General features: G+C 35.2%; 2 protein-coding genes and 1 long non-coding RNA gene across 3 annotated transcripts in view; 2 read left to right on the top strand and 1 right to left on the bottom strand.

Moving 5' to 3' along the window:
- LOC121116102 (tetratricopeptide repeat protein 21B) overlaps nt 1-6,456 on the bottom strand; it is a 29,979-nt gene extending 23,523 nt beyond the window's left edge. Inside the window, exons 1-2 of the mRNA XM_040710318.2 lie at nt 6,179-6,456; nt 71-311 (exon numbers count right to left, since the gene is read on the bottom strand). Coding sequence (XP_040566252.1) covers nt 71-311; nt 6,179-6,388 — 451 coding nt within the window. The 5' untranslated portion in view covers nt 6,389-6,456. The remainder of the gene's footprint in view (nt 1-70; nt 312-6,178) is intronic.
- LOC139905234 (uncharacterized) lies at nt 2,205-4,601 on the top strand. The gene is made up of 3 exons (XR_011779872.1): nt 2,205-2,336; nt 4,337-4,430; nt 4,489-4,601. It is a non-coding gene; the product is annotated as an uncharacterized lncRNA (long non-coding RNA).
- Nucleotides 6,307-12,848, top strand: Oseg6 (intraflagellar transport protein Oseg6). The gene is made up of 4 exons (XM_040710317.2): nt 6,307-6,737; nt 6,793-6,967; nt 7,757-8,790; nt 9,878-12,848. The coding sequence occupies exons 1-4, from the start codon at nt 6,624-6,626 to the stop codon at nt 12,773-12,775; spliced, it is 4,221 nt and encodes a 1,406-aa protein (XP_040566251.1). The 5' UTR covers nt 6,307-6,623; the 3' UTR covers nt 12,776-12,848.
- The last annotated feature ends 2,201 nt before the right edge of the window (nt 12,849-15,049 follow it).

Below are 15,049 nucleotides of genomic sequence, written 5' to 3'. Positions count from 1 at the left end.
GCTAAAATTGACACATGGCCTTCCCTGTAAAAGTCGTGTCCCTCCGCTTATCCCCAGTGTATCATCATACCCTTTAAAACCAGACCATCCTTATTTTGTGCGTTGATTTTAAGGAGTCTATCCGAGTAATCTTTTGCTTTTTCCGGTTTTCCAGCATATAATAGAAATAAACCAGCAAAATAAAGGCTTTGATCATCAGCTCTTTTCCTCTCATCCTTTAGTTTAGCATCCAATGCAGCAACGGCTTCTTTGTCCACAGTTAGGCAAGCTTTATGCGCGTGGATTAGAGCAAGCAGCGCGCCCAACATTACCTGCGTAGAGTAATAAACTATATTTAAAATCAAATGTTGTCTTCTCAGTTATCTGCATCCATTTTTTTTACAAATGAAATGAGAGGCATCTCCAGCAAAAAAATAAAACAAAAAAATGAGAATATTATGAAATAACCCGTGCCATCACTCAGTAGCTGTGTAATTTTCCATACAAAAAACCATCAAAAAAACAACAACAACCTTAAATATAATGCTTTAATATATATGTGGTGCATCAACATTAAAGCAATTTTTAATAAAAAATCATAAAAAAGAAATAATCCCTTTCTTTTACTACATATAAACAAATAGGCTCTAACTGACAAATCCGGAGAAAGTTTGACTGGCTCAAGCAGAAGAATAACAGGGACATCTGCAGAATGAGAGAGATATTTTTTTTTTTTTTTTTTTTTTTTTTTGGGGGAGCTTGTTTTTAAGAAAAAAGATAAAAATATAGAAAATCCATAGCTATTTTTTGGACTAAAATTTCAAAAACCTATTGCTACAGACAGGAAGTTTAATTTTTTGGAGAAAAATTCAAAAATGAAATTTCAAATATTCAATTTTTTGAAAAAAAAGTACAAAAAACTAAATTTTTGGACAAAGTTTCAACAATCTATAGCTATTTACAAAAAATTAAAGTATTTGGAATTTTTGAAAAAAAATATAGCTACTCACATAAACTTTAATTTTTGAAACAAAAATTTAATTTTTTGAAACAAAAATTTTAAGAATTTAATTTTTACTAAAATTTTTTTAAAAGATATAGATATTCACATAAACTTTAATTTTTTGAAATAAAAATTTTAAAAATTAAATTTTACGAATTTTTTTTTTAAATCCCTGACTATTCAGACAAAATTCCAAATAATAAATTTGACCCCTATTTTCACGCAATTTTTTGAAATTCTGACCAAAAAAAATTCCAGTAACAACTAAAAATTCATTATTTAGAGGGGGATCTATAGCCCCTCCAGCGATACTTCAGTCCACATTGATGACTTGTAATTTTAATATATCAAAATGAAATGATTGTTTCAATCTATTGCTAGTAATTAAAGTTGAAGTTTCATCATAACTTCTTTCAAAAAGACCTTGAGTTTAAAATAGGAAGTTTCTGGCTTGAACGTATTATTATACGTTCTAGCTATCATTTATTATTATTCAATCTTAGCTAGGAGTGAAGAAAATAAAAAGAAAGCTAAAATGGAGGACGGAAGGGATTTTCAGAAGGTATTTGATTCCATCAGTTCTTTGGACCGTTGAATGGTAAAAAAGATCGGACCGGGGGTTATTTATTTACATTTATCAGTTTTTCATTTGTTAAGAAGGGGATCCATAGGATCAAGGTGGTCCCCCTTCTTCTTTTAATATCCGTTTTATGTTGATGTGTTATAAACTGCTTACTTGGTATTTCTTATTATAAATACCCTGACAAGATTGTGAGCGGCCGAGTAGTATAATATTCATGTGTATATAATCTTATTCCTCCGTGATCTCTTTCGTCCATTCTGGATCCCCTAGTTAGAGTTTGTGTCAAATAACCTCGTCAGACGCAACATTGATCCCATAGCCGGGAGGTCACACTGTCCGTATGCCATTCTCATCGCCAATGTTGTGCCCAGCGAGGTTACTTGACACAAACTCCAACAAGGGGATCCAGAATGGCCGAGAGAATTAAAGAGATAAATCTTGGGGGAATAAGATAATATAAGAAATAACGAATAAGTACTTTATAATACATAAAACGCATATTAAATGATAGGATCACTAGTATATACATACATCATATTGATAAAAAAAAAGTATGATTAGGAAATCAGTCTTTGGATCGATTCAACACTAGATACTAATAAGTTATTTATTTTTTATTTATATTATATCCTTAGGGTATGAATCAGTGTGCAAAAGAAACAAACCAACTGTGACAAAAAAAAGTGCTTTCTAGGATATGGGTATATTCAATCATTTGTAAAATATGGGATCGGAACGGAAAATGTTTTGCCTTCAACGCAAATCTAATTTGTAAGTAAAATCGTGCATACCAAATATCACTCCCTATCGACAAGCATTGCTCTATATACACGCCATTACCACTCTAGAGTACACCGCGTCCCTTAAAATACTATTGGGGAATTACATTTGTGACGTACAATTGACGGGGAGGGGCATTCGGAGCATTATATATATATATATTTTTTCCCCACTTGGTGTACCAAGTATTCAAGAGAGTAACGAGTAAAACTCGTAATTCCTCGAGTATTTTTTTTTTTTAAATACTCGAAAATATCAATGTAGTAAAATTCAGCTCACGGTACATCACTAATCATTATTAAAACTGCATAAAGACACCATTTTGAGCTCTGTATCACAATATGTTCCAAAGTTATGGTCGATTATGCTTTTTTAATTAACGTTTTGTGTAAACCTTGATCTTGATCTCTCAAACATATATAATCTTTGTACCAAGTTTGATCAAAATTGATTTGTAACTTTTGCTGTAATCCTGATGACTAACTAGCAAACATATGGAGGCAAAAACATAACCTCCGGTCAACTTCGTTCCGGAGGTAATTATAATATAGGCTCCCATAGTGTTAATAAATTTTTTAAATTCAGTATGAAAAAGTTTTCTAGTCTAAGTCAAGGTGTGTGTTAATATTTGTTAGATGAAGTCGAGTGGCCATCTTCAATATATGGTCCAAGTCCCCACCTATGCATACTATTCCCCGAATATAGCTATGATTTGTAAAGAGCAGGGGCATAGCTAGCTTTTAGAGTAATAGTATTACTTACTGGTGGTCCATTGAAATCTGAACACTTACTAATTCAAATATTAATGAAGGTTAAGTTATTGAAATTAATTCATATTTCGATATATTAAAGCATAAACAGTTAGTTACAGAACAAAACAAACCTGACTTCTTTAGCTTACGTACAAGTTGAGAAAATGACACTTGAACGTGATTGGTTAACTCCTATTCCCGCACTCCAAGGGCTTGGGCGACCGCCATCTACATTGTCAGCAAATCCAAAACGTTGGAAAGGAAGAAGGGCTTTATGAAAGTAGCCATATTGTACCTTGAGGAAAAAAAACATCCCAGGTCAATCTCCTCAAGTCCATGAGGGCCCATGCAGAGATTTCAGGACTTCAAACCAGACTTTTCAGAGAGCTATAAAAAAAGTGAGTGAAAATAGCCTTGTGAGGGTGGAGAGGCCACTTTTGACACCAACAATGCTATCAATGAATGAAACCCATCTCCATCGTTTCAAGACTATTTTTAACTCTTTTTTGACACTTTTGCCCCCCTACAGCTCTGATACCAAACCCGTCGACTCTACCTTTTGGTTGAATATCGGGGAATGCCTGCCTGCATCTAAACACCAAAGCCCTCAAAGTCCCTGTCCGTCAGCAATGGAACCTAATGACAGATGCCTACATTGGAAGCAGGTGCCAATCCTTCCGACACCGACCGGAAGGCATACTCGCTGCTAAGGGTGGCTACATTAATGATCAAGAGAGCTCATACACACATCTATTTATAATATTAATTTGGTTGAAATTCTTTTCCTAATTAATAAATTATATCTTGTTGATGTTTAAAATTCAAAGTGTTCAGGTTTTCATGGACTATATCTTGTATATCAATTGGTTATTACATATGTGTGATAAAAAAGGGACAGACAACGACACTGGTAAAGAGACCGGTAAACTCTGCTAAACATAATGAAATATTTCTTAAAAATACAACTTTTAACTACTTACATCAAATAGAAAGATCCAAATCTGGATACAAAATATGTTATAAATAGATCATTTTAACATTTCACCTTTAAAGATCTTTGAACATGGGGTAATATCCGTTTAGAACCATTTATCACCACCAGGCTACTCTAAGGAATTAATTGGTTGCATTTAATTTACAATTAAAAAAACCATTTAGATTAAAACACATTTCCAAATGAAAGAAAACATAAAAAAAAGTTAATTTTATATAAATAAAACAATCACAACTTCCTTTTAGAATTTAAAGTATATATCACGCAAGACATGGGACCAAGTCAGCCTGATGTACAAGTCACAAATATTTCATATTTTCTCAAGTCATTATAAGTCAAGTGAGTAAAGTCAGTTTATCAGAATCTTATTTCATTATGTTGATGATTGATTTTCCAGTGTATCCGTATACGTTTCAAGTCAAGTTAAGTACGAGAGTTAGTGTTGTCATGTCCAATATTTGGTCCGTACTCCGAATCACTTTTTATTCGCTATTATTAATAACATTTTCTTCTTGATGAGATAATATATAAGTATTGAGTAGCTACGTGTGGGTGGGCTCGTGAAAAATGGAGTAGAACAGGAAAGATTTCCTACCGACGTATCTTCTTTATTATTACAGCAAAGCTTTTATTCTCGTTGACGCATAATTACGCCAAAATGTACGAGGAAGGTTTGAAAAGTTTCCGCCTCAACTTGAAGATGACAGTACTTGTAGTACGTTTGCTATTCCTTCTATATACAGGTCGAGGTGACAACATGTAGATAATGTCAGACTGAAAGTGAGGAGTCAATAAAGGGAGCTATTGTACAGGCCTGAATTGAAATCGTTCTGGACTATCTGTACCTGTAGGACCTTTTTTTCAGCTAGAGCAGGGGTTGACAACCTATGGCACGTGTGCCACTGCTGGCACACATAGGTATATTCATTGGCATACACAAATTAGAACATATTCCCGTAGTCTGTGTGTATTTTTTACAGTTATTGTTGATAGTGGTACACTCATTGATTAGAAGGGTTGAAGTTGGTACTCCATGTCTCAAAGGTTACCTACCCCTGGGCTAGAGTATCACTGCCGTATCTAGTAACAACCGATAATGACATAACTGAATAGAGAAATGACTGAGATTTGTGTTAGTCCCACCTTATTTAGGACCGAAAATTGCAGTCCCTTTCAGTTTAGACTCGGTCCGTTCCAGTTCAGTTCTTCATATCAGTCCTAAATATTAAATAGTTCGGTCCTTGATGACATCACTTGACTTTATTTCATCTTTATTTAATCACTTGTAGTACTGACAGTCCTTAGGACCAATCCTAAGATTGAACTGGACCGAATAAATAAAGGCCACGACAACATTAACTGAGAGTACTTTTGAGATAGTTTTGTAGTAAAAAAAAACACATTTTTTTAACATACGAGGGTGGTCTGAAAAGTTTCCTATCTCAACATAAAGATGACAGCACTGGATAATAAAAGCTAATCAAAAATATATAGCATCTGTTGAGAGTTAATCAACAAGTTTCTGCCATTTTCAAAGCATAGTCGTTATAGGTTTTTGTGACTAGCTGTGGATTTTTGATTTTGTTTTCCAAAAAATTTAAATATCTGTAAAATATTTGATTTGATTTTGCAAAAAATTTACTTTTTCAATTTTTTTTCCCCGAAATTGAAAATTTTTCAAATTTTTTCAAAGAAAATGTGAATTTTTGGATATTTTCATATTAAAAAAAAATCCAAAAACAAACTCAACCCCTCAAAAAAAAAAATATCTATAATTCTTCGGACGCAACTAATAATTGACTTTATTATGTAACGGAATAGTTAAAAAAGGAAGAACCCCCTTAATGACGTCACGAGGGATTGATTTTACATTCTATAAAAGGGCTCCCAAGTGGGGCTGAACTGGACCACGGTCCTAAATAATGACCTACCTAACACTAACGAGAGCATAATAATCTCAACTCCATGTTAAGCCTGAAGAACATAGAAATTAAATTCAAGTCAGCTGTCACAGGTCATAAAAAAGCAACTAGAGTCCCCATGTCTGTTTCATGCATTTGAAATATTTATTATTTATGAATCCTTACCTCAGAGTATCCTTGTAGAGGATCCAACTCACGAATCCCTTCTTGAATCCTTCCTTCTAAAACTAGACCAATGCCATAATAGAATTTATAGGCTGGATCCCCACTAAATCTCTTTATTCCTTCTACAGCTGCCAATTGCATCGAATGAAAATACTTTTCTCGAGCATAGTAATGAATCCTTGCTCGAATGAGTATATCTGGATCACCCATTATTACTATGAATAATCACGTCTAACAATTACAGGAATGATGAATATCATAGAGGTATACACCTCATTGAGAAAGGAAGGAGGTAGGAAACATTGTCCTGGGTAGCAGTACCTGTTACCCAGGATGCACAAGTTTTGATAATCGAAATTGGAAAGGAAAGCAGGTAGATTACGTCGGGGAAAAAATTATTATTATTCACTTTTGATAAATTCTTAATGTCTCCTCGTCGAAAAGAATGACGTCTAGTAAAAAACTATTTACGTTATCGAATCCTCATGGACCGGGTGGAGTATTTTTTGCCTGGCAAAGAACATCTGGAGGTCTACTCGCTACAACGGGTTATAATCAAGTAATTTGCAAATTTAAATTTATGAAAACTAAAGTCATTTTTGCGCAAATTTCAGTCTGTGAATATCTATAACCGTCAAGCAGAACTTGTCTCGGAAATTCATCTGAAAGGTATTTGTTGTTGCTTTGGATGGGACAAGGATGGAGACTTGCTGGCTGTTATCAACGATAAATCCTCTGACATTTTGCTCTGGGATGCAAATACACGGAAAAGTACTTATATTGATTCAGGTAAGGTTTAATAAGTGTAAACAGGATCGATTAGATAGGTCCAGACTATTTTAAACACGAATTTAAAACAACTTTTAGAAAAAAATAGTCAATGATCCTTATAGTCATAAAATTATGAATTTCAATAGCAATCATTCCCCCAACACGAGTTCAAAAATACTATAAGCTGAGTTCACTGTTATTACTCCGAATGACGCTCAGAGTTATAATGGAAAAATCATCTTTTAGTACTTCAGCTACTCAGAAATCATTCTGAACATATGTCTGCAGTAAATTTCATCTAATGGCCACAAGAACAGTTTTAACCGTTTGTGGGGATCGATGACTTTTACATTTTTTTTTGTTAAGATTTGTAGGTCTTTATATTTAAGTCCCAAACAATGGTATTGGAGATAGTTAGATGGGTCTAATTGCAGATTTTTTTGGCCAGGATACTGTTCCAGGATTTGATATGATGAACCTTTTAAAGTCATCAACAAAGATAGAAGTTCTCTTTTTTTCCTTGTGGAATTTTCAAACATCCCTGCATTCCTTTTCAATTGTAGGCCTAATAGAAGTTTTTGATTACACTTGGACAGAAACTGGTGTGAGCTAATGTGCAATTGCATCACTTTGCCCTTTATTATTATAATACTAATTGTTTATTTGACATGAGAGAACAAATTGTTCTCAAACAGATAATCTTACACTTCCAAAAAGCACATTCTAGATAAGGTTTAAAATAGTCCAGATAAATGTATTTTATTTATACTCATACATGATACTTATAGTATATATTTTTGTCTTCAGGGATTCGAGATCCACTAAACATTCTTATATGGGCCAAAAAAGGCCCTACAATGGCTATTGGATCATACCGTGGAAATCTCATGATATATTATCACAAAACGTCAAGACGTGTTCCTATTATTGGAAAACATTCTAAAGCAATAACATGTGGAGCATGGAGTGATGGATCCGGTCTTTTGGCCCTGGGGTCCGAAGATAGAACCCTTAGTATATCTAATTCGGAAGGGGACACGGTCCGAGTAGCAACTCTAAGAGCAGAGCCATCCGAGGTACGCTTTTCCGAAATGAAACAGGATGAGCGTTCCGCAAATGGGGAAAATACCGTGTCTCTCATTGTTGGGGGTAAAACACTCTACTTATTTAATCTCTTCGATCCTGACAACCCCATTGAGCTCGCCTTTCAAACAAGATACGGGCCCATAGTTTCTTATAATTGGTTTGGAGATGGTTATATCCTAATTGGCTTTTCTGCTGGATATTTTGTTGTCATATCAACCCACATGAAAGAAATAGGACAAGAACTCTTTCAAATCAAAAATCACAAAGAGTCTTTGTCTGGTATAGCTATCTCTTCCCCCATTGGCAAAGCAGCTTCCTGTGGGGACAACACAGTTAAAATACACGAACTACATGATCTGAAAGACACTGCCAATGTTCTTAGATTGGATGATGAAAGAGCACTGGAGAGTATAGATTGGAGTGAAGATGGGCAATTGCTCGCTGTCACGAGTTCCAAGGGTAATTTACACGTGTATCTGAGTAAATTACCTCTCTTGGGCTCTTCTCATCAGTCAAAAGTTGCATATCTCACTTCACTCTCTGAAGTAACGGTTGTGAACATTCTCGAGGATGGAGATGACGAAGACAGCGTGAGGGAATCCAGTTTCACAACTGAAGTTGAGCCCGCCTTTCTCGCTCTGGGACCCTTCCATGCGTGTGTAGGGATGAATAATAGAGTTTGGTTTTATTCCATCAATTCTGAAAATATGAATATAGAGTTTATCAAAGATAGGGAGTACCTTGGAAGTATTCAGGTGAGGTCATTTTCTGGTTAATATTTCTAAACCTCCTGTATGCATATAGACTTCTTCTTCTGTGAACAATAAAAAAACTGATTTTGGGCAAAGTTTGAGGTCTCTCTCATGCCCTTTTTTGGCTTGGTACAAGTGTTATTTTTTTAATGGTATTTTTACAATGAGTAAAAAATTGTACATTCTATATTATATAGCATTTAGTTTATAAGTTAAAAATATTGTACATATACCTTGTTAATTATAGTTCAAGGCAAGGATGTCCAATCTTTTCATATAATGGGGCAAAATGACACTTGAACAATGTGGCCTACGGGCCACTGGTTAGAAATCTCTGTTTTAAAATATGCCCTTAATTACTTGTGTTATTCCTGTTTTTTATCAAAGATAATGAGAAATAATATTATGGAAAAATTAACCCTAGTTAAAGTACGATATTATTGTACAACAGAAAGGAGGAATATTAATCGTGATGAAAAAGGGAAACTGGAAATCATGGATCACATCTAATACAGTACAATAGGTCTCAAAATAGGGAACTTTGACACGCAAATTCAAATTATTTTCTTATCAAAAGGCTTGTACCAAATCAAAAGTGGCCGAAGAGGCCTCAAACTTTGAAAGATTCATTTTTCCGATTAGCAAAAAAGTATATATGTGCAGAGGAAAAAAATAAATAAATATTAATTGGAAGTTAACACATGGGCTCAAAAGTCGCAAGCTTAACAAAGAAAACACGTTTTTTTCGTTCAAAATTGGGTTTTTAATCAATACTTTTCAAGGGACTGCTTAGTTTGAACGCTGTTTTTTTGCTATCCAGAAGCCGTGTAAAATTAAAACATATATTGTTTTTGATGAGTTGGTTTGGAAATAACAAAAGCAGATTCGTCACACTTAGCCCAATAACTCAGAAACTAGATAACAGATTATCATGAAATTTTGACAGCTGTCTTTTGAAGGTTGCACCTAACTAAAAATATGGTGAATTGAAAGATAAATAGCTCATCTAAGCCAGGGAGTTTTAATCCCATGTGTAACATATCTACAAAAAATGACTTAAAAGTGATAGTTCTCATTATTTTTTTCCCAGGAAATATGTCTTAACGCAGACTATTGTGCCGTTCGATTCGATGGTGGCAGAATCCAACTTCATGTCCTCGAAGGAGCCAATGCAGGAGATGAAGAAGAAGATCCCCTGGCAAATTCTTCAAATTCTCGTGAATCTCGTGAATCAAAGCTATTTCCGGAAACTGGAAAAAATCAAGTTATTAGTTGTCATTTTCTCACAACGGATTTCCTTATATTTGGAACAGATATGGGTGAAATTTGTTACTTTGTTCTAGAGGACTGGGTTTCTTTTAATGATTTTAAACATAATACCGGCATCAAATCCATGTATCCTGAGCCCAATAATGGAACTAAGATTATCTTCATCGACTCTAAATCCCAAGGCTTCATATATGACCCTTGTTCCAAGAATAGTGCCGTGCTTATTAAAGGGTTTCCTGAAGGGATTGTTAAACGTATACTCTGGGATCATAATAATGCTTCTTCTATGGGAGAAGAGAGGGCGGTTTTTGCAGTCTACGATGGGAAGGATAGACTACATGCCTACTCTATGATTCATGATGATATTTATGCTGAAAATGAGCTCTCAATCATTTATCTAGGTGAAACTTGTGTGCCACAAGGTCAGTATCCAATTCTTCTTTTTGATGGAGAAGTGAGCCTTCAGACACAAAGTGGCAAGCTCGTAAAGTTGACCTTATCAAGCCACGAAATGGGATCCAACGTTCACGATTATTCAAATGAGGAACTTGAAAAGTTAGTGGATAAGAACATGGCGTTAGGGAGGTTAAAAAATGCATGGGCTATTTGTCAAGTTTTGGAGATTAAAGATGCTTGGATGAAGCTGGGAAAAGAAGCCCTGAAAAAATTAGAAATTGAGTTTGCCACCAGAATCTTTAGACACATTGGGGAAACAAGCCTCGTTTGGGCATTAGATGAATTCAGAAGTATTGAAGATAAAATGCTTTTGTCAGGTCATGTAGCAATGATTTTGGGAGACTATGACTTGGCCCAATCTCTGTATTTAAGGAGTGGAACTCCTTCTGAATCCCTAGTTATGCGAAGGGATTTACTTCAATGGGATCAAGCCCTTAGACTGGCAGATAAATTGGCCCCTGATGAAATTCCGTTTATTTCTAAAGAGTATGCACAACAACTTGAATTTACTGGAGATTATGGAGGAGCTCTGGCACATTATGAAAAGGGATTAATGTCTGGAGACAATCATGAAGAACATAATTTGATTTGCAGGACGGGGATTTCTCGGACGGCTATTAGATGTGGAGATGTAAGGAAAGGCATTCAATTATGTACAGAGATCGATTCGAGACAACTTAAAAGAGAATGTGGAGAGATATTGGAGGGGATCAAACAATATTTGGAGGCTGCTCGGATATATGAATCAGGGAATTACTATGATAAGGCGGCGTATTTGTATATCAAACTCAAAAACTGGACCAAAATCGGCGAGTTATTGCCTAATATCTCATCGCCAAAGATTCAGCTTCAATATGCAAAAGCCAAAGAAGCTGATAAAAAATATAGAGATGCAGCGACTGCATATGAAGCTGGAAGGGACTATGATAACGCCATACGAATTCACTTGGATCATTTAGATGATCCTGAGTCTGCAGTGAAACTGGTTAAAAAAAGTAATAGCACTGAGGGTGCAAAGTCAGTATCAAGATTCTTTTTAAAACTGAACGACTATGATTCAGCTATTAGATTTTTAATAATTAGTGGATGTATTGACGAAGCCTTTCAAATGGCTCAAAGAAGAGGGAAAATGGAGTTATTTGCGGATATAGTCGGAGATTCTGCCTCCCATGAAGACTATTCTAGTATAGCGTTGTATTTTGAGTCTGAAAGGAATTATTTGAAAGCAGGGAAATTCTTTCACAAGGCAGGACAGCACTCCAAAGCACTACGACATCTTTTAAAAGTATCAGGCTCAAGTACGTCCGAAGCGGAGGCTCTCGATCTCGCTGTTGAAGTGGTTGCGTCTGCTAAAAAAAGCGATCATCATCTTTTTAGACAACTTGTTGACTTCCTTTTAGGCGAGACGGATGGCGTGCCTAAGGATGCAAAATATCTGTTTCGGTTGTATATGGCTCGTGGCCTTTATAAGGAAGCAGGGAAAACTGCAGTCATCATAGCCAGGGAAGAACAGACTCGTGGAAGTTACCGCAATGCTCACGATGTTCTCTATAACATGTATACGGAATTAGAAGCACGAAACATTCCAATCCCGAGTGAAATGAGACAAAACTTAACTATACTTCACTCCTATTTAGTTGCCCGGAAACAAATCAAGTTAGGAGATCATCTATCCGCAGCTCGCAATCTTTCCCGGGTTTCAAAGCATATATCAAAATTCCCAGCACATATAGTTCCAATCCTCACATCCACAGTGATTGAGTGCTCTAGAAGTGGCCTAAAAAAGTCCGCATTTTCTCATGCAACAACTCTCATGCGACCAGAGTATCGCTCCGAAATTGACTCAAAGTATGTGAAGAAAATTGAGTCCGTTGTCAGAAAGCGTGGTGACAATGAAGAGCCGTCAGCACCTTTCACATCTTGTCCCTACTGTTCTAACAACTCCGTCCCAGAAGATGAACTCTATTGTCAAAGATGTAAAAGGGTTTTGCCCTATTGCATCCTATCAGGCTTTCATTTAACTAAGGACAAGAGTGTTCTTACATGCCCTGGATGTAAATTCCCTGCGTTTGAGACTGAGTTTGTGGCTCTGGTATCTGAAGATGGAGGAGGAAAGTGCCTCATGTGTAGCACGGTGATACAAAAATTGCAGGAATGCAATCCATATAATTATCAAGATAATCTACAAGAAGAGGAGGAGGAGGGAACTACTCTGAATGGACACAATTCATTATCAAGTGCAGAAAATTCAGTACAAGACTAAATTTTTTACAATTTTAAGTTAATCGTTAATTTATTTTCAGACAAGGAATTATATTATATTTTTAAAAAACAAACATTTGCAATGACGGTTTTTATTATTTTATATTGATATCCATTATTTTCTTAATATCGAATTTTTAAAAGAAGATGTGAAAATAAGGGCGAGAATGAAGAGTAGGTTTGTAAGTTCTAAGCATTTGTTAACGTGTTATTCTTTGATATATAAATAAATATATATCAATAATGAATGATTGTTTTCAAAAGATCACATTTCACAGGAAATTCCGCCCTGCCGTGGTATAATTATGAATAATGAATGGGCTGATGAAATGTGTTTTATTGGGTATAAAGCAAAAACATACGCATTATACCAAGGATGTCAAACCTGTAGCCTCCAGCCTGCTTAATGTTTTAGTGCCCCCCCCCTACCCATTATCACTTTAAGTAGTATTTTTAGCTAAATTGTAACAATAGTATGAAAATAAATTAATTTTTGAAAAATTAATTGATCACACATTGGCCAAAACATTTTTAATGAGAAACCGTAGAGAAAACTTTTGATCAAGAATTTCTTTTCTTCAAATAAAAGTTGAGCCAAAAATTTAATTTTTTCAAAAAAAACAATATAAGTTACGGGCAATGTGGAAAATCGGGTATTGTGTAAAATGCCCGTTGGAGCGGGCAATGTGCAAAAAGACCGTGCAATCAAGAGTGGAAATTTAACGTTCATTTACATTGTCAGGAAAAATTATTGTGGGTAATCATTTCATTACAATCAATTTTGATAATCAAGAGCAGGAATGTTCAACCTGTGGATTTGGGGTCAAATTGCTCCACCCTAATATTTGAGTACGGCCCACTACGCATTTTCACTTAAAGTAGTATTGGTCCTTAATAATTATATTTGGCCTAAAAATTACAATAAATTTGTATTTAAGATTTGCATCAAGAGAGAAATAAAATACTCGCTATTTGTATACGTGTGTTGTGTGACCTGTGATATTAATTACATATAAGTGGTATTTTTAGGTCATAGTTCATTTAATTTTGATACATCGGATAGCAAATCTTCCCTGGACTGTGAGCTATCTTATCATTTGATCTGCTAAGTGCCTATTCAAATCCATTTTGGCTTCTTTATATCTCGTCGTTTACTTCATACACACCGTGAAATCTTATCACTTTTTACTATTCTCCTTCTATACTCTTTTTGCTTTGCTGTGTACCTTCTTCTAACCTAACTTGTTGATTAATTCGTTTTGTAATAAATTGATTCACCTGCAACGGAGAACCAAGATCTATCAAAAGTGAAAAATATTCCTTGCACTCACCGGGCGTGCAATCCTTCAAATCTCACTTGCAACTAACTCTAAGAACTGTCAAAAGTATTTCTTCTATACTCTTTTCCCCATATATCGCTTATACCTAGATAAAATCATCTTCTTATCATCATGGTGCATGGCAAGAAAAAAAGAAACTGGGAGACCTCTGATTCTCTTCATTCTATGTATACTATTGATGACCTAATGAAAAAAGGAACATCTATCGACCAGAAGTTTGAGTCTCTGAATAAAAAATTAGAAGCACTTACTCATGAAATACAATCATACAACAAGAGAGTTGATAATGTGGAAAAGGAGCTAGATATGTAGTCTCAAACAATGGACTGATTATGAACTACGGGAGAGAGAGAGGGCAATAGAAGAAAACTGATCATTTATGGTCTTTCGTCAGAAATGGAGTCGAAAGAGGTAATTGTATAAAAGTTCGGAATTGAAAAATGTAAAATCAAATACGCTTTTCGTATAAGGAGTAAGTAGAATGCACCCCCCCCCAGTTATAGTAGGGTTAGTTGATGACCTGACCAAAGAACTTATTATTAGCAAAGAAATAGAAAATGTGAATATCAAAGCATGCCTTACAAAATACCAAAGAGACGCCGACAAGAAGGTCTATGAAGATTTTTAAGGAAAAACGCTGGAAACCCAGACCTCTTTCAGCTTGTAAGGAGGTCTGACCAGCTAAGAATCATCAAAAGGAAAAACTAAATATATTTACATAAACATTAGGAGCTTATTCCACAAAATCCATAAACTTCAAATGATTATTGACGACCACCAGCCTTTATTGATCTATATCACCGAAACTTGGCTAAATGATCATATTAAACTCCGAAGTCCTTCTAAACAACTATTTTCTCGAGCGGATCGCAATGCATCGACCAAATCCAGGGGGGGGGGCGTTATCTACTCCCGTAATGATACAAGAGCTTTTA

Source organism: Lepeophtheirus salmonis, chromosome 4 (assembly GCF_016086655.4).
Source record: "Lepeophtheirus salmonis chromosome 4, UVic_Lsal_1.4, whole genome shotgun sequence".
Classification (NCBI taxonomy): domain Eukaryota; kingdom Metazoa; phylum Arthropoda; class Copepoda; order Siphonostomatoida; family Caligidae; genus Lepeophtheirus; species Lepeophtheirus salmonis.
Note: the sequence above shows the minus strand (reverse complement) of the source record. Positions and strands in the feature narration are given on the sequence as shown.

Excerpts from the sequence above, each read along its gene's own strand:
- Oseg6 (XM_040710317.2), top strand. The coding sequence starts at position 6,624 with ATGACGTCTAGTAAAAAACTATTTACGTTATCGAATCCTCATGGACCG. Across the intron at positions 6,968-7,756 it reads AAGTACTTATATTGATTCAG|GGATTCGAGATCCACTAAAC; the intron begins GTAAGGTTTAAT and ends TTTTGTCTTCAG. Across the intron at positions 8,791-9,877 it reads AGTACCTTGGAAGTATTCAG|GAAATATGTCTTAACGCAGA; the intron begins GTGAGGTCATTT and ends TTTTTTTCCCAG.